At 61.8% G+C, this 25,414-nt stretch overlaps 1 protein-coding gene across 3 annotated transcripts; it reads right to left on the bottom strand.

The window, feature by feature from the left end:
• Nucleotides 1-1,730: 1,730 nt before the first annotated feature.
• IL11RA (interleukin 11 receptor subunit alpha) lies at nucleotides 1,731-24,015 on the bottom strand. Of its 3 annotated transcripts, none has more exons than XM_084505386.1 (13): nucleotides 23,593-24,015; nucleotides 6,150-6,249; nucleotides 5,801-5,861; nucleotides 5,436-5,602; nucleotides 5,203-5,317; nucleotides 4,238-4,270; nucleotides 3,736-3,899; nucleotides 3,483-3,646; nucleotides 3,239-3,380; nucleotides 2,736-2,831; nucleotides 2,519-2,618; nucleotides 2,253-2,335; nucleotides 1,731-2,171 (listed from the first exon to the last, which is right to left on the bottom strand). In XM_084505386.1, exons 1-13 carry the CDS (start codon nucleotides 23,998-24,000, stop codon nucleotides 2,152-2,154), a joined length of 1,653 nt encoding a protein of 550 aa, XP_084361512.1. In that variant the 5' UTR covers nucleotides 24,001-24,015; the 3' UTR covers nucleotides 1,731-2,151. The 3 variants fall into 3 exon arrangements, with proteins under 3 accessions (XP_084361512.1, XP_084361514.1, XP_084361513.1); XM_084505388.1 differs by lacking the exon at nucleotides 23,593-24,015 and adding an exon at nucleotides 10,520-10,721; XM_084505387.1 differs by lacking the exon at nucleotides 23,593-24,015 and adding an exon at nucleotides 9,720-9,870.
• Between the last annotated feature and the right edge of the window lie 1,399 nt (nucleotides 24,016-25,414).

The raw sequence follows: 25,414 nt of genomic DNA, 5'->3' as shown, positions 1-25,414 counted from the left end.
TCTCCCTTGCCCCAGGATTCATTCCCTTGTATTTCCTAGGACCTACCAGGGCTGCTTCTTTCTCTTTCTTGGAGGAAAAGGGAAGAGAGCAGCAGGAGAGTGAAGGGATGGCTCTTTTGCAGACAACCTGCCTCCTGTGTGCACAGCACAGCCTGTCCTGGCAGCGATAGGGGAGAAAAGTCAGGGCTCGAGGGCCAGCCCAGACATTTGGGGCAGGATCCCTGCCACCCCAGTGACCTGGGCATCGCTGCACAGCCCGTGACCCATCACGGTGGCTGCAGCAAGGCAGGATTGGCAGCACCACTGCCTGCCCTGGGTGCATCCCGGCAGGGCTCCAGCCTCCTACAAGCTCAGCCGCGAGCCAGAGCCACCGAAGAGCCCGAGCCCTGAAGGAAGTGCCCTGGCCCGGCGGTGGGACAGGGAGGTGCCGGCACTGGGACTGCTCTCATGGTCCCTTCCTGTTTTTCTCCTCCGCAGCTTGGAGGCAAAGTTGACTTTGGCATCTGGAGGCCTCTCCTTTATCCCAGATCGCTGCTCACCCCAGCCTCACGCCTCGCTGCTCTGGAGGAGCTCTGCGCTCCCCGCGTCCAGCGCCAGCTTGAGCTCTCCGGGCACGCAGCCCCCAGCAGTATAGCTTTGCACCATGCCTTCAGACCCCCAAACACTTTGCTTGATGCTTCCCTGAGCTCCCAGGCTGCCCGTGTGTCACATTTATGGGCTGCTGGGGGACGTGGGCATGGCTCTGGGCACCAGCAAGGTTCCTGTGGTCCCTGCCAGCTCCCCTGCTCCCCTCGCCAGCAGCAATTCCCTTTTATTTGGAGCAAGCCTGGACTCTCTGGAGGAGCTTTTAAGCAGGGCAGGATGTGGGGGCCAGAGCTGTTGGCTCACACTTTCCCATTTTCTGGCCATTGAGCTCCTGAGGCACAAGCAGGCGTCCGCCTCTAAACCAGCACCAGGTGCTGGCAACACGCAGCTCGCTTTGCAAACATTATGGGATGGGTGTTGTACGTGTTCAGCAGCATCCTATGGACAACCACAGCCCTGATTCCCTCCCCAGGGGTATTCAAAGTGGGATCCGGTGGCGGCAAGAGCTGTTTTCAAGGCAGGGAGGGCTGTCCATGGGGTGCCGGGGACCAAGAGGAGATGAAGGTGGCTGTGGCACGTCAGGAAGAGGGGCACAGCTGGGCTGGGTGCTGCAGGCTTGGCTCCCAGCCCAGGATGGCACCATCCCAGCAGCGTACCAGAGATGGAGGTAGGCACATGCCTGGTGCTGCCACCAGCCCTTGCAAAGGGCACAGAGCTGCCCCCCACTCCCTTACCCCAGGATGCTGGGGTAAGATACGAGCAGAGCCACCTCCCAGCCCTGCCTCGCATGGGGACCACGGTGGTGGGATGGATCCTGCCTCAGGCAGCCCCGGGTAACACAAGAGCCCCCAGACCCACCCCACACTGCTGCTGGTTGCGTTTCCCCATCTGGATCTGGTTGGGCACGGAGCCGCTGGCGCCGAGCACCGGGGCTGGGAGGTGCCAACACATGGAAGCGATTACGGGGGCCGGGTCGAGGTGTGAGGAGGGGCCCGAGCAGCACTTGCCAAGCAGGGGGCTCTGCTCAGGGTTGTGTCCCCGCTGCGGGACAGTGGAGATGCCCCAGCCACCAGCCTGCAGCCTCTGCTGGCAATCAGCGAGGGCTGAGCAGGGCAGGGGGGCTCTGGCAGCAAGGTGCAAAGGGGTCTTGCCTGGGCAGCGCCAACGCTACCCCATTTATTGGGATCACAGAAAGGTGTGGGGGTCCCTTCTGCCTTCAGACGGCTGGTGGAGGGGGCTCAGCGACGCGCAGCACCCTTGGGAGCCTGTGCCCATGGTCCCCCTCGAGGTGGCACGGCGCAGTGGCGCGGGGCTGGCTCGGTGCCCTGTCCCCACGTGCTCAGCGTGGCTCATCGCCCTGAGTCCGAGGTGTCTCCAGCCGGCTCCTGGTGGGCACGGGCAGCCCAAAGCTCCTGGAAGCACAGCCTCCATCCTTAGGGTCCATCCTGCACCCAAAGGGTGCTGGGGGCAGTGTCCGAGGCTGTGCAGCGTGGGGCCCTTGGGGCCAACAGTGGTGTCACGGCCCCTACGTGGTGAGCGGGTGCACGGAGCGGGGTCGGACGGGGCTCATGGCAGGATTTGGGTCCCTGCAGAGAAAGAGGGAAGGGAGTCAGTCAGTGGCACTGCCTTGCCTCAGCCCTTCCCTGTGCCCCTGCCCCGGCACTCACTTGGCAGAGCCTTCAAGTGGGTGGCAGCAACCAAGAAGTTGTGGGGTTTGGTCTCGTCCTTGCTGTGCTTCCTCACTCGGAGCCTGGGGACGGAGAGGTGGTGGCTGAGGACCCCGAGCAGCCCTCCCTGGGCACAGGGACTGCTCTGCACCCTTATCCAGCTGGGACCCCAGCACAGGGCCTGGGGGACATGGGGTGCCCGTGCTAGGGTATCAGGGGCCAGAGCAGGATGGGGACAGCATTCATGCAGCCAGAACCCTGCCTACCAGATGAGGATGGTGATGACGAGAACAGCAGCCAGGATGAAGAAGGCGAAGATCCCAAGGGAGACCAGGATGGCCATCTTCTCCAGAGGGTCGCTGCGGTCTGGGACAGGAAACTGTCACGGCCGAGGGACACCACGGACCCTGGCACTTGGCGAGGTCTTGGGACCTGCTCCCACCCCAGTCCCCAGCCTCGCCCGTGACCCCCAGCTCTACTCACTGATGGGCTCAGGGTTGGGAGCCTGCGAGGGCTCCTCTGCCAGGCTCTCCAGGCTGGCATCTGTAGTGGTTCCTTCACTCGCCGTGGTGGCCGGGTCTGGGAGGGCAGCAGGGTTGGGAATCAGTCACCCAAAAGTGGAAGTTCAGTCACCCAAAATCAGGGGTAGCATTGCAGGGAGGAGTAAAGAAGGTTGCCTTTGGGGTCCGGGAGCCCAAGGATGTCCTTGGGGTGCTCCTGGCAGCTCCAGTTTGCCCTGAGAGCCTTGGGGGACAGTTCCCAAAGTGCACCCTGCCATGGGGCAGCAGGAGATGGGAGCTGCTTTGCCCCCTTGCAGCTCTACCTCCCAACAGGGGGCCAGTTTTTGGGTGATGCGGGGCAACGTGAAGGGACCCCAGGAGCTGGGTCTTGCCCCGGTGACACTCGAGGGAGGGAGGTGACATGGGGAAGGGGCTGGGGGGGCTGTGGGAGGGACGGTGCAAGCCGTGAGGACCCCTGCCCCGCACCTCTGACCGGTGTGGCCCGTGCCTCCGCGCTCCACTCGCTCCAGTTCCCCGCGTCCAGGAAATCCTTCGCGCTCACTTGCACCACGTGCTCCAGCCCCGCGAAGGCGTCCGTGATCACCTCGGACAGGTTCACCGTCTCCACCTGGGCAGCGGGAGACGTCGGGCACGTGGGCACCCCCAAAACCTGAAGCCAGCATCCCAACCCCGGCACCCCTCGCCGTGCGCCCCCGCGGCTGCCGCTTACCACGGACCAGGAGCGGTGGATGACGGGGCGGTACTGGAGCCGAAAGCGGAGCTGGAAGTGGGGCTCCTTGGGCCAGGAGGCAGGGTACTTCCAGCTCACATAGAGCCGCCGCGGGGCCAGGGGGACGGGCTCCACCACCAAGCCCTCCGGAGGGTCCGGCTTAACTGAGCGGGAGGGGACAGGGACACCCCGTCAGGCCGTGTCCCCACGCCACGAGTGGACGAATGGATGGACAAAGGGGACGGGCACTCACTGATGGCCTGCATGGTGATGTCCAGGAGGCGGAAGCTGGAGCCCAGCGGGTTCACCTCGGTGATGTTCAGCCGGTAGGAGCTCCAGAACTCCGAGCGGTGCACGGTGCAGGTCCCGGCGCGGGATGGGTCCTGCAGGCACGGCCCCACGTGCCCGCTCTTGTTCCTGCAGGATGGGGAGGAGGGGTGGTGATATGTCCCCTCATCCCTGTTGTACACAGCTCCCTGGTGCTGCTAAGGTGGGGGGCACATGGGGAGAACGCCACACCAGGAGCCCGATGGAGGAGGCAACCCCTGTTACAGCTCTGGAAGAGTCCAGGCTGCTCCTGTCACCCCCAGATCCCCAACACAGCCAAAGGGATCCCCCCATCCCAGCTCCATGGCTTGGGGAGCCTGTTTCTCCATGGGGTTATCGCCTCAGGGACCCTACTGAGGACAGGAGCAGAGCCTTTTGGATGGGGACTGGTCCCCAGGGCACGGGACTAGGGTGGGAGTGAGCCCTACCTCCGCTTCTCTTCTCCCGTCAGCGATTTCTTCCTGCCAAGGAGAGACAGAAAAGCAAACGGTGAGGACTGGGGGGCAGGGGGCAGCATGAAGACAACCCCACCGTAACCCAGCGTGAGGACACACCAGCCCTGGGGGGCTGCTCTGCTGCACCCCACTGCCCCCTTGCACCCCTTGGGCACCATGGCACAGGGGCTGGAGCTAACACCATGCCCAGCACAGCCAGCAAGGAGCAGGGGCTGGGGGTCCCAGCCTAACCAGGATGTGCAGGAGGGTCCCCAGCACTGGAGGACACCCCCTGCCTGCTGCTCTTCAGTGCACAGCGGCAGCAAGCACGCTAATAAAAGCAGCCCTGGAGGGACGTGGTGTTATTTTCCACTCCCCAGCAGCTGGCTTGCTCTTGCCCTGCGCTCCAGCCCCAGAACCCGCTGCTTTCTGCTGCCAGCTCCACGTGGCTCCGGTTCTGACCGCCCTTTCCCCACTGTGCCCACGCACTCGGGGGTGCCCGGGGCAGGGGGGGGATCGAGGAGAGCCCTGCTCCCCTCCTGCGCCTGCACGGCTGGCAGCGGGGCCCCGCTGCAGGTTTTACAGGCTCCGGCTGACTTCAAAGCAGCCCCGTAATTTGGCCTGCCGTGATAATTAGAAGCAGCGGCAGTGCCGTTTCACCAGCTCCTTTCATCCTGGAGCACGATGAAGTGCTTGGAGGCTTGGAGATAACCCGCTTCTCTTGCCCACCCCCTCCGGCACCAGCAGGGAGGGAGGGAGCCTGTGCTGGACCCCAACGCTGCTCTGGAAAGCTGCTTGTGCATGTGCCCTAAAGCACGCTCTGCTCCAAGGAACAGCCCGGTCCTGGGACGTGATGCTCTGGGGCAGGTGGTGAACACAGGGTGCAGGCTGGGAGGTTGGGGTGCAGGCAGGATTTGGGGGTTATGCTTAAAAGGGCTCCCCCAAAACCCTGCCCTCACCTATAGGTGGTGATGTATCTGGTGGGGAGGAAGGTCTCCAGGCTGGAGGTCCAGGAGCAGGAGAAGTTCTCATAGTCGGACGCTCTGCAGGACACAAAGGGGACCCCCGGCAGGTCTGGAGCCCGCGGGGAGGCGACGGTCAGCGAGGGGACCCCTGCCCTGCAGCACAGCCAGCACGCGGGGACCTGCGCACATCCCCTCTCGGCACCCCAGCCCACAGACACACTACTCACGCCCCAGCCGCAGGGACACGGTGTGCAGGAGGCTGCCATCCTCCCCGTGGCAGCTGTAGGTCCCCGCAGCAGCCAGGCTGGCGTGTGGCAGCACCAGGGCTCCCTGATGGACGGCCGAACCCTCTGGCAGCGCCGCGGCCCCCTCTCGTCTCCATTGCACCGGCGAGCTAGGGAGGAGAGAGATGGGGCGTTAGGGGATGGGGACAGCAGGGACACCCCGCAGGCTTTGGGGAGACAGGCACAGCTGGAGATGGAGACGTTGACTTTGCTCCCATGCTGTTGTTTTTTCTTTTTTTTTTTTTTTCTTTTTTTATTTTGGAGCCCTCCCGTTAAACCACCCTGTGGTGTGCACACGAAACACCTACCCGGCGCGGGCACCGGCGCACGACAGGGTCACGTCCGTCCCCACCTGGCCGTACTGCACACCTGGAGGGACACACAGAGGGGTGTCAGCCCCGCGTGCCACCCCTGGGGTCCTGCTGCACGCGGGGAACTGGGAAGGACTGGTCCCAGCTGGGGCTGGGCGATGGGCAGCTTTAGGAGCAGGCTGAGCCAGGGGACACCCAATGCTGTGGGGCTGCATTTCGGGAAGGGAAGGCGTCTGTAGGGTAGGCACTGGTGTTGTTTGGTCTGTGCCCTTTTTGGGGGTACCCCCGTGTCCCCATGCTGGGAGGGCTGTGCCTTGCTGTGACCGAGGGGACCGGGGGTGCTCACCTTCCTCTCCCCAGCCCTCGGGGACGGCGAGGGAAGCTGATGCCAGGGCTGCCGCGAGGAACACCATCACCCTGCCCAGGCCTCGGGTGGGACTGTGCATCTGGGGGGGCAGAGAGGGAAAGGAGAGTGAGTTATCCCAGCGCTGGGATCTGCATCCCTGTGGGACCATGCGCCCTGCCCCAGCACCTCACCCCCTCCTGTTGGGGACAGTAGGGTGACCGTGACACCCTCACTCCTGTCCCCGGTGAGGGCTGCTGAGGAATCCCCATGCCTGGAGTGGGGACACGATGTGAAAACACTGTCCAGGAGCTCAGAGCTGCGTGGGATGGAGGGATTGAGGGCTCTTTGCTGTTGCAGCCCTGTGCTGAGAGCCCTGGCTGGCTCCCAAGCCCTGCAAGCAAAGCAGGGTGGTCCAGAGCCCTGCACTGGTGCAGCTGGAGCAAAAAGAGATCAGTTCTGGCCTGGCTTTATGCAGCTGGAGGCAGCGTTTGGCTCTGAACAGGCTGATGCAGCAGGAGGAGCAGCTCCGTGAGAGCTCAGACTGCACCGAGAGCGGGGATGGCTGCGGGTCCCTTTCACTCCCCGTCCCTGCATGGCATCAGGGCTGGTCCATGCAGCCTGTGCCCTTCTGTGTCAGGGGCAGTAAACTTCCTGCAGGCCCCAGGCACAGGGGCAGGTGCATGCTGCAGCCCCGTGGGTGTAAATCCCTGTCCTGCTGAGTCACCTGGGCTTGAGAGCTCTGAGGGAAATATCCCAGCCCTGGAAAGCTGCCACGGAGCAGCTGGTGGTGTCCGTCCCGCAGGCAGGCGGCTGGTCTCCAGCCCGGCGAGCTGGGGCTGATGCTGCTCCCCCTGTGCTCAGCTGGTGCCCATGGTCCACACACCAAACCACGAGGATTGCAGGAAATGAGAGAAACGGGGTGATGTGCTAAAACCCAGAGAGGTGGGGAGCTGGGCTCTGGCTTCCCCTGTGCAAGGGGGAAAAGGAACGTGTCGCTCCTGCATCACACCACGGTGCTCCAGATACCTGCAGGAGCTGCTCTCCGCCCTCCTGCGCACGCCAGCCAGGCTCAACTGCAAGCCCCACACATAAATAATTTCATGAGACTGTCATAAGCTTTTCCTACTAAACCACACAGAGAAATGTTCCCAAGAAACATCAGTGAAAAGAGCCCTGCCAAAACTATGCTGGTAACTGATACTAACTGGGAATACTAGGCCTGAAAGTAAAATATTTCAGTGATGGAAAAAAAGACTTAAAATACACTCTAAAAGCAGACACCAAAAATAACTCCAAGCACCACACTGGCCAAAGTTAAGGGATGGTGCTCGGGGGGATCAGGGAGAAGGAGAGTGTGCTAGCGTGGACATAGTTTGAAAATCAAATAATTTCTTCTCCTGTCTGTCCTGCTCTGTGAAGTGTGGGCTGTGCAAACGCGAAAGCAGAGCTGCCTTGCTGCAGTCCCAGCCCAGCCATGGCGTTTTGCCCCCTGGATCCCCTCATTTTTTTCCCCAAAACTCAGGAGGGAGGGGGTGCTCCCGGTGACCTGCCCAACCGCTGCCAAAGCCCAGCTGCAGCCAAATATCACAGGATGGGACATGGGGTGATCCTTTCTGTGCCATCCCGACGGCCACAGACAGAAGCCCACGGGAGGGGTGGCAGCCACGGCACCGTCCCACCGGGCAGGAGCCGCAGGCCGGGGGAAGACCCGGGGACTTTGTGCTCCAGCAGTGCTGTGGCGTGGCCGGCGGCCAGCCGCTCGGGGCCAGGCAGCCGCTCGGTGCAGGAAGGATGCCCTGGCTTTCTGCGCCCAAAATCCCTCACGGAGGGTAAAATACTTGTGAAAATGAATGCCCACACACGTGTATGGTTAGGATGTCTTCCTTAGCAGCGCTGCTCGCTCCCAAACCCCACACAGGAGGAGCCTGGCCCCGCTATGTCTGCACCGGCGGTGACGCACCCGGGGACAGGGAGTCCCGGCAGAGTGGCCTGGAGCCGAGCCGGGGCAGAGGGAACAATCAGAGCCTTTCTTCCTCCCCGCATGGCTGCTCCCTGCCTGGATGGGGTGACCTCCCCGGCCACGGCTGGGTCAGTGGGGACAGCCTGGGGCGAGTGGCTCAGCCCCAGGATGGTGGCAATGTCGGGCACCCCTGCCCTGGTGCGGGGTGCTCTCATTGCACCCAGGCACTGGGTGAAAATGCAAGGTGCTGTCTTCCACCCCACACCACCCGGCCGTCCCTCTGTCCTGGTGTGGGATGGTGGGGACATGGCTAGCAGCTGCTGCTTTCCCCCCCAGGGCTGCACAGCACCAGTTCCCAGAGCCACGTTGGGAAAGGACAAGGGCTGGGATTGCACAGCAGCGAGCAGTGCGCTTCGTGACTCTTTAGCCCATCCAAAGATTTTCTGATTGAGGCTTTTGGGGAGCTGCGGGACAAGTCCTGCTGCGAGCCCCATCCTGCAGAAACCATCAGCATCAGCATCTTAAAACGCTACAAATCAAATTGTCCTGCCTCCCCCCCGCCCCCCAATCACAGCCACGTGCACCAGCACCGATGCACATGTGGGATGTGACAGTCCCCTCGGCATGGCCGTGCTGTGCCATGCCCCGCAGTGGCCTGGCAGAGCTCAGCGCAGATTCCTGGGGGAGGCCAACTTTCCATTGCACTCGCTGCTTTGAAAGACAGTGGTTTTGGTTTTTGTTTTTTTGCTTTGCTTCATTTGAAGTCACTCTTCAAAGAGGAAGAGACGCACACAGAGCCAGGGGTGGGGCGGGTGAGGGGGACACACGCAGACGGTGCCGCATTGGCACGGGGGAAACAAGAGCTGGGGGCACACACGAGTTGCTCCCCACCGAGTGCACAAAAGCCGTGGTGCCTCCGAACCCCTCCACAGGGTGGTCTGGGGCAGCATCACTGAAATGGAGATGTAGGGGGAGAAAAAAAAAAACAAAAAACCAAAAAGCACACCACCAGCACTTGGCAGCCCTGCCCACCATGTGCTGGGTGCTTCTGGAGTCACCCACCTGCAGAATGCCACCCTGCAGCAGGCAAGGGGTGACACTGGCCAGCTCCGGCGCCCTGGCCGTGCCATCGTGCTGTGCCCCTGTGCTCGAGCATCCCTGGCCCCGCTGCCCAGTCCCTGCTCTCTGCCAGTGCCCGCTGTGGGAAACTGCTCCCGTGGCCAAGGGCGGTGGCGTTTTGAAGCAGCAGGAATGTCCCTCTTCAGCTCATTTTCCTTCGGGGTCGGGCGGGGAGTGCCCTGCTAAGCCCCCCTCCTCCTGGCCGCCCTGCAGGAGTGCTGTGCCCCGCTCTGAGGAGCCGCAGCGTGGCCTGAACCCCTGCCCGTGCTGCTGCCCTGCCCAGAAAGCTGGCAGCATCCCGGTCCCACAGCAAAGCTGGGGCAGGCAGGAGGAGGAATGGTGACCCCCAACCCTGCACACCCTGACAGCGTCCCCTTTCCAGATGCGAGTGAAAGGCTGGAGGATTTTGTACCTGACAGCACGGCTCAGCGCGGAGGGGGCACAAACCTGCGGCACCCGCATGGCCCCCGCTGCCTCTTGTGTTGCCTTACCAAGCTGGAAGGGGCCGTATCCTGCACCAGGGCTCGCCCTCTGGGAAGCAGCTGCCGTGCCCTCATTTTCAGCGCTTTTTATTCGCATTCATCCTTTGCTTGCTTTTCGCCAAATCTGAGGACAAGGGGAGGCGGGGGAGAGGAGGAACCCGAGGCCCCCAGGGAGCGTGCCTCTGGCACCCACCAAGCTGCGGCATGCCTGGTGAAAGCCAAACAATGGGTGCCAATGGAGAGGGAGGGAGGGACGTTCCCCCTCCCTCCCCTCTTTTTGGAGCCACCAGGGCCATACTCAGCCCCCAGGACTGCTGGCAGTGCCCACAGCACCTCCTCACCCACAGCTCTCCGAGTCCAATGGGTAACCACTGCTTGCTGTCCCCAGCCTGTGCAGTGCCTTGGGGACCCCAAAAAGCGCTGCTTCCCTTTGCACCTCTTCGTGCACACAGGCAGCACAGCACCCGCTGCGGGAATAACCCCGAAAAGACCAGCAAAACCAGCTGCAGACTCTCCCTGGGGGGCTAGTGCAGTCCAGTAACCCCTATTTTAGCTCAAATGCGGGGTTCGAGCCAGCACAACCCAAAGGTGGGTTACGCAGCCCAAATGCGGGGCTAACCCCAGCACAGCCCAAACGCGGGGTTAAACCCATCGCTGCCAAGGGAAGGGCTCTGCTCCACTCCCACCCCAAACACCCGTCCCCATCCAACCCATCACCACCACCCCAAACCCAGCCATGCCCCGCTGCCCACAGCCCCACGGTTACCCAAACCCAAGCCCCCCCGTGCCCCGGGGGCCACCCCTCGCACCTCGCTCCTCCGTGGGGCCAGCAGCTGCTAACGGGACCCGGTGCTGGGGGACCAGGGGGCCACCCCGTGCCTCAGCATCGCGGCGGCTTCGTTGCGGGACGGTTTCTGCTCTGACCCTGGGAAACTCCCACCCCAGCGCCGCGATTTCCGCCCGGCCCCTCGCCCGCGCCCTCCCCTGCCCCAGCCCGCGGAAGGAGAAGTCTCTGGCTCCCGGCTTGTAACCTGAAGCATCGGCAGGGGCCAAACAGCAAGGGCTCTGTTAGCAGCCAGCAGCCCCCGAGCCCTGCCAGCTGGCAGCCTTTTATTCGGGGGAGGGTTGGGGTGGAGGGGGGGGGAGTGAGAGGAGCCCCCAGCATCAGGCTCCCCGCCTCGCCCTAAGTCGCACGCTGGAGAAATTCCTAAAAATAATCTGCTGGCCCTAAAGACAGCTGGCCGGCGGAGGGCAAGGGATGGAGAGGGGTCCCATGGGAGGTGGCCGAGGGGCCCCATCCTTACTGTGCCTGCAGAGCCTGTGCCAGACCCAAGGACAGGGGTGGGACCCGCTGGGCTTTTGCTCGCAGGGACCTTGGTGAGCTTGGGATAAACTCAGGGCGGGAAAGAATAAAACTCTCTGTCCCGGGAGAGTTTTGGATTTGGGGTGTTTTCCTGATCCCAAATGAAGCTGGGTGCTGGAGGCTGCATACAGGCTTGGTTTTGCCAAATCTGCTCTGCTTTTGGATGCTGAAGGGCTTCACCACGCAGTCCAGCCCTCGTGCTGCCCGGCTCTCCTGGGGCAGTGCAAGGAACCCACAACGGACCCAGAGGCAAGCGGTGCCTGGCCCTAATTAAAAATCCCCAGAGAGCATGCCGGAGGGGCAGAAGCTGAAGCTGTGATGAAGAGCATGCGCATCCACGTATGAACATCTGCACACACATGTGAGCATCCCATGCAAGCCCAGCACCCGGCTGCTCCCGATGAATTTGAGCCTGGAGCCAGGTGAGAGGGGCCCCGCAGCGCATCCCTGCCCGGAGCAGCAGGCAGCACGGCCCCATCCCGCCCCGTGCCCGGGGGCTCGCTGGTGTCTGGGAGCAATCGGGCACAGCTCCATTTCCAAGGCACGAAGGCGCTCGGGTCAGCCAAAACGCCGCGGGGCGGCAGGTCCAAAATAAACATTTCGCCGTTACTGCCTGCTTTCAGGAGCTGGTAACGTTTCATTTCAACGGCACACATGCTCCCGCAGCTAGCAATTTGCTGTCACTCTTCTGCAAAACAAAATCCCTTTTGGGCTGGGGGAGGATTTCAGGTGTCACCGGGAGCCACCCGGGCAGCCAAATAAAGCCACCACCAAAGGACCATGAACTCTGCATGCTGTGGCACCTGCATGGGGGGGGGACAGCAGCTGCAGACCCTCGTGCCCACAAGCTCTTTTTTTTTGCCCCTTTGCTCACACTGCCACAGCAAAGGTTCCCCAATTCATTGCCACCTCCACCTGGGGCAAGCAGCCACGGCACAGGGCTTACACCAGGAGGTGTAAGAAGGGGAGGCCACCACCACACTCAGGGGACGGGGGCAGTGAGTTGAGAAGGTTGGAAAAACACCGGCTGGATCGTTTTGTGCTGGGGGAAAAGAAAAAAAAAAAAAAGAAAAAAAAAAAAAAAAAGAAAGTGCTCCTGAAAGATTAAGTGTATCCGAGCAGGGGGGAAAGCAGGGCAAAGTTGTGAGCGTGCTGACACATCTCCTTCCACGATGCTGGAGGGACGCCCCGGCCCTGCTCGGGGACAGCTCTGTTTACAAGCTCCCATTGTCTCCTTTTTTCCTTTTCTTCCCCCCCACCCCGCCCCTCCGATGTTATAGTTCAGAGTAAACAAAAGCAAGCAGCCTCTCTCTCCAAACATTTCAACCATCCCAAACTTTCTCTGGAGGGGGGCTGCCCGTGGAATTTTCCTCATCCAAAAGAATTTCGAAATGTTCCCGTTTCAGCCTGCTTTGAATCGAGGCCAGGGCGGCTCTGAAATCCTTCGCGAAATGCTCGAGCTGCCCTCTGCGCAGCCCTGGCTCCGGCTGGGGGACCGAGGTCCCTTCAGCAGCTACAGCACCCCAAAAATCCCCACTTGGAGGGGGAATGTTGGCATGTCCCAGCCTGTGCAAACTCCTCATGCCCGGCCCATCACCTGCAGGGAGCCAGCAAGCTCCTGGTGGGGATGGATCTGGGTTTTTATAGTTTACTGATGGAGCACCTCGATTCCCCCAGCAGTTTGCAGCCCGCTCCGTGCCTGCTTGGGCAGGGTGAACAGGAGGGGATGACACGCTGTGGTCGGGGCCAGCGTCCTTCCCCGTGGATGGAGCAGGGACACGGCCTCGTGCCCTGCACATCCCTGGGAGACGGCACCTGGAGAGGACGAGGAAAGCTCCTCCAGGATGAGCCGTGGTGGGTGTCACCCAGCGCACGGTCAGGGTGGGCACCCCAGGTGCTTGGCACCGAGTTTTAACCCCACGAAGAAGAGGTGGGAGCCCAGGGTGGGCAAGCAAAGACCCCCACGAGCTGCCCTTGGCTCTGGCTAGCACAGACGTGCTGTGGGACCTGGCTGCGCTGCTCAGCCCCTGGGCAATGGGGGCACCGGGGTGGCCCCTGCACCAACTGCAGTGAGGAAAGCTGAGCTGGAAAGCCCACCCAAGAAAGGCAACGAAGCGGGGAATTGAAGCGCTAAACAAACACCCGACCTTCAGCCGGGCTGGGATTTGGCTGTCAATGCAAGCCATTGTGGTGGCCTGGCATGTTAATGTCCCCCGCTCGCTTTCCCGAACGGTCCCTGGATGGGTGTCACCGGGTAGGTGGCCCCGCAGCCCAACACACACCGGGGCACATCGGGGAGCCCTTAAACCCTCACCCTGCTGCCATAATCCCCCCGCAGTGGGACACACAGGGGGCTGGGGGGGGCTGCAACCCCTCGAAGCACACACGTGGAGGGTTGGCACCCGCTCCGTCCTCCCCCCGGGTGGGCACAGACCCCAGGTGGGGGGTACCTCAGCTCCAGGCGGGGTGGGGGTCATGCTGTGAAAGGGGGGTCCCCTGCCAGCTCTGCACCATCTCCTAGGCAGCCTCACCAGTGCAACGCCATGCTGCCTTCTCCTCCTGTGCAGGGGCTTCTCCATGGTCCCCCCCCAAACCCAGCCCAGCAGCCCCCATCCCTATAAAGGGGCCAGGCAGCGGCTGCGTGGGGAGCAGAGCCTCTGGCACAGCAGATGGGGGCTGCAAGGCAAGACTCCCTCAGGTGTGTTTGCCTTGGCCAGCGCTCAAGCCTGTCCAATTAGAGCTACAGAAAACATATATTAAAAAGGAGGGGGAAAAAATAATACTCTCTCCCGCGCTGGGGCCCTGGGCTTGGCCGGGGTTTCTCGGTCGGCCAAGCGCAGGCGATGCAGGCTCTGCTGGCAGCCGCCCGGGGAGGGAGGGGTGTTTGTGGATATTAAAACGCAGTCGTAAAGAAGAATAAAAGGGCAGCCTTGTTTCGGAACGAGTCTCCGAGGCTTTCCCCTCTCCCGGCATGCTCGGCACCTGGCCGGCTCTGCAGTGCTGCTCGCGAGCGGCTCGGGGGCAGCCAGCGTGCGGTCACAGCCCCGGCGTGTCCTGGGGAGGGCAGGGGCAGCAGCCTGCCCTTGGCATCCACCTATCCACCCTATGGCCACCCTATGGCCACCATCAGCTGCCCCATGGACCGGCGGTGCCTTGGCACAAGCCCCTGTGCTGATGCTCGAGGAGCGCAGCCAGCCCAGCACCTTTGGGCGGACACAGGTTTTGGAGCAAACCCCTGTGTGGGGTTAAAACTGCAGCTTGCCCTTGTGGTTAAACGACTCCTGCACATCCCAGCCTGCTGCTCGCCGCCTGCCTTTTCTCCTGCCCCAAAGTCCCGCTCTGCCCACGGGAAAACTCTTGGTATCGGGTCCCCGGGGGTGAAGGAGAGGCCGGTCAGAGTTTCTGCTTGCACTGCCTGGCATCGGGCCGGGCTCCAGCATTTACCAGCAGGCAGGTCGGGATGGAGGAGAGATATGGACGGGGGGTGGCAAGGTGTTACTGCCCCCACACAGCTCCCTTGGTGCAGAGCTGGGAGAGCAGCGGTGGCTGCCAGAGCACGGCAAGGGGCAGCTTCAACCCCACATCCATCCCCAATGGATGGATGCAGCTTCCCTGCAGCATCTCCTCCCCCGTGTGCTGACCTCCCCACCACCACTGCAAAAAGCAGCAGCCAGGCGGTGAAGGAGCAGCCCCAGCCAGGAAGGTGCCCCCATCCCATCCCATCCCATCCCGTCCCATCCCATCCCATCCCATTCCGTCCCGTCCCGTCCCGTCCCGTCCCGTCCCGTCCCGTCCCGTTCCCTCCCCACCTGCTTGCCGGGCGCACACCTGGCTTCTTGGCACAGCCGCTGCCCCTCTGCCCCCTCCCCGAGCGGCTCCCGGCCACGTGGCAGCGAGGAGGGGGACGATGGGCTGCGAGCCCAGCAGAGCCCAGCAGCCTCCCCCATCCCTCCCTCCTCCCCTCCGCCTTTTCCCTGGCAGCTCCCCAGAACCGCAGGGCTCACCGGGCCTCCCGTCCCCTTGCCGTGCCGCGGGGACCCCGGGCACACCCCGTCCCCCTCGCCACGGCTCGGCCCCAATGACTAACGCCCCGGGTGCCGCCGGGGCGAGCGGGGCCCGTCCCTTGGCCGTGCTCCCTCCCTGCGGCGGTGAAATCACGTCTGGAGAAAGCACGCGCGGTGCCGGCGGGTCCCCCCCCGCCTCCCCTTTGCTGCTCCCCGCGAGGCTCCCTCGCTCCCTGCCCGCTGGCTGCCTGCCCTGGCTCTGCAGAACCCCGCTCCCCGCGGTACCCCGCCGGCCCCGCACGCAGCCCGGCGTTGTGGATGGACAGAGGGACGCTCCAGACGCACGGCCTGCGAGGGAGCTGGCGGCAGCCCCGGCGGCCTCCTCCGTAGGCACGTGGGAGGGCGGCGGGGCCAGCAGGCTTCCTGAGCTCGTAAAAATGCTCCCAGGGAGCGGGCAGCAACCTCTGGCCTCCCTCTAACCTTCCTAACAGCAGCACAGCCCCTCTGGAGCCGGGGAGGGGGGGGGGGGACGGCGAGGGACGAGCCACCTCCGCTAGCCACCGGCCCCAGCCGGCACGTGGCACGCGGGTGACTAATTTGGCTCTTTAAACGCCTCCGCAGCACGGGAGCGTGGCTCCGGGTTAGGGTTTAATTATCTTCCTCTGCTGCTGTAGCGCTCTGCCTGCTGTAGCGCCGCAGGGACCACGGGGACGGTGTCCCTGCCACCGGCACGGCTGGCACCGACCAGGTCCCCCTTGGTGCCGGGGATCTGGTTGGGAACGCGGCGAGGCTGCAGCTCGGGGCTATAAAAAGCACCGCTGTGGTATGCAGCACGCCGCTTCGGGGAGGGGAGGGAAAAAATAAAAATAAAATCAGGTGCCGGATGAGTCAGGGAGTGACAGCGCGCACTTCTGGGTCAGGACTGGCCGCAGCGCAGCGCGCCTTCTTCCCTTCCACCCCGCTTCCCAGCCAGGAGCCTGGAGACGTCCCAGGGCAGCCGGGGAGCGCAGAGCTGAGATTTGGCGAGGCCCCGAGGGTGGAGGACGGCAGCGAGGCTGGGACAGCAGAGGAAGGACAGGGGACGATTGGCACCTCCTGCCAGCGCCACAGCCTCCCCTCGCCCGGCCCAAAGGCGCTGGATCTGGGCACCCAGCCTCCTGGCAGCTCTCCTCCAGCAGCTGGCTTTGGGCAGTGCTCAGTGTTTGTCCGGAGGATTAACCGTGCCCTGCTTTACAGCCAGAGGCTCCCATCCCCGTGTGATGGCAGGGCTGATGCTGCCACGGCAAGAGCGGGCACCCCCCTGTGACCCCAGCACCCATGGGCACCCCAAGGGGGACCTCACCTGGAGACAGCAAAAGCCAGGGGAAAACACATCCGAAGGGAGCTCCCTGCCCCGGGACATGCGATGTTTGCACAAGCCTGAGCGGGGGAAGGTCAGATTAATTTTAAACCTGAATAAACAAGGGGAGAAGGCAATGCCAGAGCTCACCCTTCCCTGCGGCTCCCTGCTTCCCTGCCAGCGGGGATGCATCCAAGCACGGCTGCATCCAGCCCGGGGCTCAGCCCCGGGACTCTGCCCAGCCCCAGGGACTGCGGGGACAGCCCCACGCTGTCCCAAATCCTCCCCTGCCGCGGGGCCTCCCCGACTTCGAGGAGCTCCCGGCTGAGTCAGTGCTGGCAACGGGATGGCTGACAGCGCAGCGGCTCCCGCTCCCCATCCAAAAACCCCTCCAGCCGCAGTACCGGGTGCCCAACCCGGCTCCCACAGGGATGCCCCCATGCCGTGCCACCCCATCCTGCTGGGGATGGCTGCAGGGCTGAGCTGCCACCCCCCACCAAACGCCCCAGCTCTGCCTCTTGGGAAATAACCAGGAGAGGAAAAAAATAAAATATTGTTTGTGGGTCAAGAGGAGAACGGAAAAAAAAAAAAAAGTTTGCATTTTTCGTGCCAAAAGGAAAATGAAAACCAAAACATTTTGTTCTAAATGATAGGCCTTGTTTAGTTTTCAGTGGTTTTACTTTTTTAAAATGGTTCAAATTAAATCGAGCTAAAATTGGCTTCCAAACATTACCTTGGGGTGGGGAATCAAATCAAATCAAAATCAAAACGTCTCATTTGGAAAATGTCAGAGCGAAACGCCGCGGCTTTTCCAGCCCGGCGAGAGCCGAAGCCAGGCGCTGAACCCAGCCTCAATTCACAACGTGTGCCGGCCTCCAAAAAACTGTCTTTATTTTTTTATTTATTTTTTTTTTCTCCAGCAAACGAAGCAGCTGCCCCCCGTAACCCCTGCCGGCTGTGCCAGTGGGCGGCCGCCAGCACCGGCGCTCCCGGTGCGTGGCTACCAGCGGGGACGTCCCCGCGCCCTGCCGCTACACGGACAGAGCACACTGCAGCCTTGCGCCCGAGTCTGACCCAAGCTGCTCTTTAAAACTTCTGTTTAAATGTCTTTTCTATTAGGTCAGCATTCCTCCTTCGCGCAGGGAAGGTGGTTACGGGCTGCAGCCCGGCACACAGGCTCCTCAGTGCCGGCTGCTGGCGCTCTGTCAGCGAGCAGCCTGCCCACACGATTAAATTACCGAGAAAAATGGATCGTTTCTCCAAGCATTAGGTGCGTTAACCTCTCTCGCGGTGGCGAGGCCCGCTACAGGCGAGCTGTTAATTGGAAATTCATAGAGCTGGCCGCAAAAGTTTCCTTCGGCTCCGCTCCGCCCTGCCCTTGTTGAGGCGAGAGGGGTGGTGGGGAGGCGCTTGCTGCCCTCCCTGAAACACCGGGGAAAATAAGTGAGGAAAAACCCTCAGGGACCTTTCCGGGCAAATACACAGCTGGCACGGTCCAGCTCCAGACCTGCTCACTGCTAACCCCAGGTCCAGCGTGTGCCACCCCCCAGGTGGGGACATCACCTGGGGACACTGCCCCAGCACCTCTTCCAGCTACACCCCAGGGGATAAAAATAGATGCTACCTGCCCCTCAGACCTCGCTTACATCCTTTGCCCATCCCAGACACAGAGTGAGCACCACCAGTTATTTAAAAAGCTCCATCCCAGCCCAACCTGCATCTCAGCATCTTCCTCTTGGGCTGCTTTGAGACCAAACCTCTGCGCCTTGCTGGCTGAGCAGAGCCCCTGGAGGCATTTTCAGAGCAAAGTGCCCCCACGGTTGGAGTTGCAGGGATCCCATAGCTTGTCTGCAGCCTCCGGGGAGGGAGCAAAGGGGGGTTTGCAGCAGCCCAAGAGCTTTGTCAACAGGATGCTCCGGGAGCCTGTCCCCTCCTGGGTTCACACCCGGCACCGCTGCGAGGGGCTGCATCCTGTTCCCGGTGTGCACCCTGCACTGCGGGGAGCTCCAAGGAGGGAAAAATGCAGCAGCCAGGGAGCCCCACGCTGCCAGGCTGCTTTTGGGTGCTGCCAGTGCAAGGACAACGGGCACGGCTCAGGCTGGAGATGGGGAAGAGAGCAGGGCATGGCATCAGGGATGGCCGAGGGAAAAGGGACGCTTCCCCGGTGCTGTCACGCTCCAGCCGTAATGCTGCAAAACTCAGACCCGGGATGGGGCCAAGCAGTCTCGGTGGAGCTGCAAAACAGCCTCCTGGGAGCCTCGCAGGAGCTACAAATCAAAAGCAGCCCACGGGCAGCCAAGTCCCCTGGGGTTGCGTGTTGGCCCTCGCGAGCCGAGGATGGAGCAACAGCTGGTCCAGCCCACCAGCTCCTCCTAACACTTCGCCTGGGGCAAAACTCATGGAAAGCGAAGGAAAGACTCCCGTGGACTTCCCCAGGGGTTCAGGGCCGGTCCCAGCTCTGCACGAAAGTCTGGGGAGATGCCAGCTGGCCCGGGCACCGTGCGTGACAGTGGCTTTCGCAAAGCGAAGCAGGGACACCGCAGCTGAGCCAGCCCCGGGGGACCTTTGCGGGGCCGTTTCGGCACAGCTGTCGGGAGCTGCAGCCCCTCTGTCACAACCCTGGCACAGCGCTGTGCGATGCTCTGGCACAGCCACCCACCACCACCCCTTACAGCAGCCCCCCGTGTCTCTCTCAACGTCACCGAGGCCCTTTTGTGTTTTGTTTTGTTTTCTTTTCTTTTCTTTTCCTTTTTCCAGTTAATTTTGCAGGAAGGAGCGGTCTGAATCACGCCTTTCATGGCATTATTGAATTCAGGAGGCATTGGTGCCCGCACCGACTTTCATCAAAGAGGGGCTGGCGAGATCCCGGCTCCAGCTATCGGTCTGGCCAGGATGAAGCGTGCGGGGTTTCGGTCCCAAAGGAAAGGGCTGGTGAAAGCACAGGAAGGGCAAAGGAAACAGCTGACCCGGCACCACCGTGCCAGCCCCATGGGGCACAGGGACTTGCTCTGCACAGAGCCACCGCCTCTCACGTGCTCTGCAAGCAAATCCAAACCCAAGTGCCAAAATCAGGCACTCACCCCTAAGGCTGCCCACAGGATGCTACGTGGCATCCCCTACACGGGACGGGACCCGGGGGCAATCCCTTGCTTTGGGCCCCCAGGAAGACCCCCCATGATGGCTGCAGAGCCGATGCCACCTGGCCATGCTCCCAAAAACGGTGCCAAGCCAGCACTGGGCCCCTCTGTGCCCCTGGCGTGGCGGGGAGCTCTGCTGGCTCATGGCTTCTGTCACTTGGTGCAGCTCCAGCATCATTGTTTTAACCAAGCTCACCATCCCTTGTTTTCACTTTAGGAGCTCGGGTAAAATAGAAAATGCCCAAATGACCTTCTTTCCACCATCAGGATTTCATTAGACGAAGGAGCCCTAAACTTTTCCACCCCTCCCTATAAGGAAATCTCTGCAGGGCCATAACCATTTTTATTATGCTGTTTCTATTTCTGCCCTCTCCGTATTGAGAGGAGGGGACCAGAGCCCAGCAGCCGCTGGGGAGCCCTGGAGTGATTTCCAAAACCCCAGTAAATGCTTTCAGCATCAGCCCCTCTCCCCACGGCCAAGCATTTTGCTCGCACTTTTGCACAGCACAGCAAACGCTTCCACTGAGTTGTCCGCAGCGAGGTCTGCATGGTCTTCCCGAGTGGCTACAGACCAACAAAAACCCGAGGACTTGCACGATTTTCCTAATCCCTGCTTACAGCGGGTGTTTTCTCACGCTGCTCAATGCACGATCTTACCTGAGGTTCCCCCAGCTGTCGCCACCCGCACGGTTCAGCCCCGTGTCCGAACGCACCAGCTCCCACCCGAGGTCCATCCAGCCCGGCTGCCATCTCCAAAAGCATCTTCAGAAAACGTGTGCGAGCAGATGTGGCCTCCCCCCAGCCAGACCCTCCAGCAAACCCTTCCGAAATCCCTCGTAAGCTTTTTCAGCAATGACTGATCCCTTCTGGCCCGAGTCCAGGCTCCGCTGGTCAGATGTGACCACAGCACAAATCCCGCTAAGACAGAGGTGAATCAGGTCCTGCAGTGCCGTTCGCCTTCTTGCTCCTCTTCTCCCAGACCCCAAACACCAGATGCAGCAGAGAGGAGGAGACGTTTGTCCCTTTTTTTCCCCATGTCTGAGACTCGTGCCCTGGAGGGGAGGCAGGATCTCACCCCTCAGCCCCGCTCACTCATCCATCCTCCCTCCAGCCGGTGCCTGTGAGCAGTGCCACCCGCAGCAGAGCCCGATGCACACTTTAGGGGCTGCGAGTGCTGGGACAGCATGGCAGAGCCCAAAGCTCACCCTGTTCCGTGGCCATGCCAGGGCTGCCTAAGTGACAGGGTGACTCAGAGACTTGGGGAGCAGCCAGTTTTGAGAGATAATTCCTATTAACATGCTGATCTCCGAGACGACAAACCTGCTTCTAATTTCTAGAGGAATTTTTCTTTTTTTTTTCCACGGAGACAGCCCATGGGAATGTGACTGTTGGAGATGACGGGCAAGCCATGACTCTAATAAGACATCACCTCCCTTTCCCACCTTCGCAACCTGGAAGGGAGGATGTGCTGGAGAACAACATCACTGGGAGGCGTGGAGATTTGCTGCTAAGAACTCGGGCCACGGGGTCACTAAATCCCCGTCCGGGGAGACTTGGTGATTTTCACACATGAGATGCTTTTGTAACCACAGGAACACTTAGAAAAACCAAAAACTCTCTAAACATCCCAGCGAGTCACCCCAGATATCCCAGGGCTAATTCCTGATGCTGGGTTTGCATCAGCATCCCGAATGCCAGCGAGGCCCCATCGCAGTGCCTGGGGGAAGAGCGCCCAGCCGAGCCAAGATCCATCCTCGGCTGCGGCTTCGGCATGGGCAGAGCCACCCTGTGCCACGACTGAACAAGAGGAGAGGAAACAAGAGGGTGGGAAAGTGCCCAAAGAAGCATCTTGCAAGGGGTTTTCCTTTCCGTTTTCCTTCACAGCAAAACCCACAGGGAAAGCACGAAAGCACTGTACATGCGCAGGCACATCGCCAGGCTGGGCTCCGTGCACGATCTGCCCAAACCCCCAGAACACATCCCCAGTGAGATATTTACAGCCCACTGGTCCCTGCACTCAGGCCAGCTGCCCTCCCGAATCCTGAGGCTCTGACGTGATGCTGGATGTAAAAAAAAATAAGCACCTTGCATCACCAGCCTCGCCAAGGGACTGTGGCTGTCACCCGGCCAAGGGCGGATGGAGTGAGCTGGAGATGGAGAGAGAGGAAGATCAAGGCAGCCCACATCTGATCCGACACAAGGAGACAAGAATCTCTTGGCTTGCTCAGCCTAACAAAATAACGAAGATGCTATAAATACAGCGGGGTAAACACCGGAGAGGGAGAAGAGGTCTTGAACTAAAAGCACAATGTTGGCACAAAGCCATGTGGGAATAAACTATCCAGGAATATACTCGGGCAGGAAATCAGAAGAGGTTTAGCCCTGCATGAGCAGGAAGAGCCTGGAGTCGCCTTTGAACATGACCGGAGCAGGAAGAAAGGGCTTGAACCGAGAGCTTGTGACAGGTGAGGATGTCACACTCCGTCCCTGGCTCCCTGTGGTTCCCCGCTAATGCTCGGGATGGTCCAGGTGAGGTGGGGGAGAAGGGGAGAGAACAGGGCTGGGTGGCACTTGGGTGCCTGCAGATGGGGGGACGCAGCAGCTTCTGATAAACCCTGCAGCCACAAAAGGGAACCGGCGCTGCCTCCAAGCTGAAGACGGCGGGGAGACTCGCGGCGCTGTGAGTCATTCATTCATCCTTCACAAACAGGGCCTGCGCCCGGCCAAGCATCCTCCTCCCCCCCTGCTGCCGTGACAGCCAGCCCGGAGACTTCTCCGGGACGGGGAAAAAATGGCTTATCAGACATGATGAAGTTTTCCCTTCCCCGTGAGGCTCCCAAAAGACCGAAGCAGCTCGCAGAGCAGGAGGCAGGGCGAACCCTGAGCCGTTCTTCTCCATGGAGCAGAGGGCACATGGGTGCTACAGGGTGGGGGACACGGTGGCTGCATCCCACCCCATTCCCATCCCAAGGAGGAGCCCTGCTGACCCGGCTTCCACCAGCAAGAAGCCCCACACAGGGCTGGGATGCCATGGGCTCCGTGCAGCCCTGAGCGTAACCCAGACGGTGACCTGCCCTCGCATAAATGCTGGCGGAGAGCAAACACCCCACCTCCTCCGGCAAACACCGCCGCCAGACGTGGCTGCAGCCGAGCAGAAGCAGGCAACTCCTGGCACCCCCTTGGCCACTGACACCGCAGGTTTCTTGCCGTGGAGATCGGATTAAAGAAAAATGAGGCTCTGGAAGCGGCCTCACGGAAGGGGCTGGGATTGCAGACAGCCAAATCCAAGCGAAACGCAGCCCCAAAGCCCCCTTTCGCACACTTTGCCAACTTGCTGCCAGAACTCAGGGGGGACCCGAGGAGGGGACGTGGCTGGGTTTGGGGGTGACACGGCCAGCGTGTGAGGGTGGCACCAGGGCTGGGCACCCACAGGGGCTGCCAGGGGTCTGAGGAGCAGTGATTGGGACCAGCGGCCAAGGGCAAGGAGGGACAAGGCAGGCAGAGCCCTTGCGGTGCCTGCGCATGGGAAAGCGCCTCTCTCCGCGCCTCTCCTAATTGAGAGCAGCTTTTCCCTCCCCCGACCCCCCAGGAGAAGACAGGGCCCTGCCAGGGGGACCGGCGGCTTGCCTGGTATTGTTCGAGCCTTCCTCCAGAAAACTCTCCCCGGAGACGAGGAGAGCGGGGGTGGGGCTGAGGGGGGGAAGAGAAATCTGCGGATGATGGGGAAGGGGCTCAAAGCTTGCGCCCCCCGACCTCTTCCCACCCCCCGAGCATCTGAGGCTCGCTGAGCCGGGAAGGGCAGCAGCACCGGGTACCCCCGTAGGCAGGCTGGAGGAGGGTCGTGGGGGGTGCGCTACTTTTCCCTGTACCTCCGGGGCAAGCGGCAAACCACCGGGATACACCGGCGCCGGGAGCCTGCCCGCAGCCGGGCGCCCCTCACCGCGGCGTCGGGGCGGCGGCGAGGAGCCGGGATATAAGGGGAGGGGAAAAAAGAGGGGGATGTGTGGGGAGGGGGTGAAACGAGGAGGGGGTGTCCTACCTTCCTGCGCTCCTCCGCGGCTATGTGTCCATGGTGCTCGGCGGACCGGGACCGGGACCGGGACCGGGACCGGGACGAGTGGCACCGGCGGCGGGGAGCCCGCTGCGGGCTGCTCGGGGCGGCAGCGGGCGGTCCGGTCCCGCCGCCTTCGCTGCACAATTGGAGCAGGGCGCTGCCAATCCTCCGCCGCCTCCCCGGGACGCTTCCTGTGCCTCCGATCCGCACCCGGCTCCCGCAGCGGCTCCCGCAGCTTCGCACCCCCCGGGCGCACCGCTCGACCCCCGGCCCCCGGTGCGCGGCTCGCCCCCGGGCACCTCCAAGGGGCAGCGCCCCCCGGCATCCCGGCGGGGGTCGGGGCTGAGGGAAAGGGTTTTTTGCCTCCTCACGGCTTTCAGGGAGCGTTTGCATTCCCCTTTTTCACGAAGCCTTGTTTGTTTTCCCCTTGGATTAGTTTTTATTTTTTATTTTTATGGTTTCGTCAGAGTGCAAATTATCATGAGGAAGGAACACATTGGAAGTCTGCAGTGGGAAGCAGCTGGTGAAAACCCATTGGGAATTTCCCTTCTCCTGGCCCCTGGGGGCCAAGTGTGGTCTGGGGTCCCCCTGGGATGGGATGGAGACCCCAGGTGAGGACATTGGGGCCGTAGGTTTCCGTCTGCCTGGGCACGGTGCCCGTGTTGAGATAAGGGCCACATGCCTGGGTGTGTGCAGCACCCATGTGGCGTGACGCCAGCAATCCTGCAATAACAGACCTCTCTGCAGCCCTTCAGGGATAAATGGGGTGCCTCCACATCGCAGCCCACCTCTGCAACCCTACAATAACAAACCGATCCTCGCCGGCATCCTCACATACCTCTGCAACCACACAACAGTACCCAGCTACCTGCTCGTGCTCTGCACCCCACAATAACAAACTCATGAGTCATCTCACCTCCTGTGTAACCCTGCAGTAACAAACTGGTGTTTTCCTTCACCCCAGCCCTCCTGTGCAACCCTACAATAACACAGCGCCCCGGGGCCGGCGCACGCTGCCATCGTTGCAGCAGCAGCGCTGGCGCAGGCGGCGTTCCCGGGAAGTGGTGTAACCAGCAGGGAAACCCCTCCCTGTCTGGAGTCTCCTCTGCCTCCTGCCCTGGGGTGTTAAGAAATTCGATGAGCGGGATATGGGGTGTTAAGGAATTCCGTGAGCAGCACATAGGGTGTTCAGGCATTCGGTGAGCGGGATCCGATGGGAAAACCGACCTGTCCCTTGGGGTGGCAGGGCTGGGGAATGACAGATCCGTACCCCTCGGCAGTGCCTGTGCTGCCACACGGGTTGGAGAAGCGAGGGCTTTGCTGCTATATGTAATCACAGTGGTTTTCCCCATCCGAAAAGGGGACGGCTGCCGTGCTCCTGGGGCTTTGGGAGAGGTGGGGCAAGATATGTGGCCGCACTGCGGGTACGCGCTCGGCTGTGGTTGAGGCTTGGTGCCCACATCGCACTAGGCATGGCCCAGCTCAGGACATCTGCTCGTGGCCTGGGCTGCTGCCTCGCCAGCCACATGTGGCCGGGTCCGTCCCTCCCGTGCTACAAGAGCTGGGGCCCTGCCAGGGCTGGGGATGTCCCTCTCCGAGCTGGCCCCATGGCCTCTCCAGTGCTTTGCAGGAGCAGTTTGACCCCACCAGCCTGCTCACGTCTGCCCCAAACCAGTGGCTCACATGGACTTGGGGAGCCTGGGGATGTAGGAGGGCTGCTTCTGGGCAGGGAGAAGTCCCCTCCATCCAGCTCCTTGCTTTCCCCTTCCCACCCCCATGCTGCTCCGCACCCCAGTACCCTGCAATA

Source organism: Aythya ferina (genome assembly GCF_964211825.1).
Source record: "Aythya ferina genome assembly, chromosome: Z".
Taxonomy (NCBI): Eukaryota; Metazoa; Chordata; class Aves; order Anseriformes; family Anatidae; genus Aythya; species Aythya ferina.
Note: the sequence above shows the minus strand (reverse complement) of the source record. Positions and strands in the feature narration are given on the sequence as shown.

Excerpts from the sequence above, each read along its gene's own strand:
- IL11RA (XM_084505386.1), bottom strand. The coding sequence starts at position 24,000 with ATGCAAACGCTCCCTGAAAGCCGTGAGGAGGCAAAAAACCCTTTCCCT. Across the intron at positions 5,862-6,149 it reads CGAGGGCTGGGGAGAGGAAG|GTGTGCAGTACGGCCAGGTG; the intron begins GTGAGCACCCCC and ends GTGTCCCTCCAG. Across the intron at positions 4,271-5,202 it reads AGATACATCACCACCTATAG|GAAGAAATCGCTGACGGGAG; the intron begins GTGAGGGCAGGG and ends TCTCCTTGGCAG.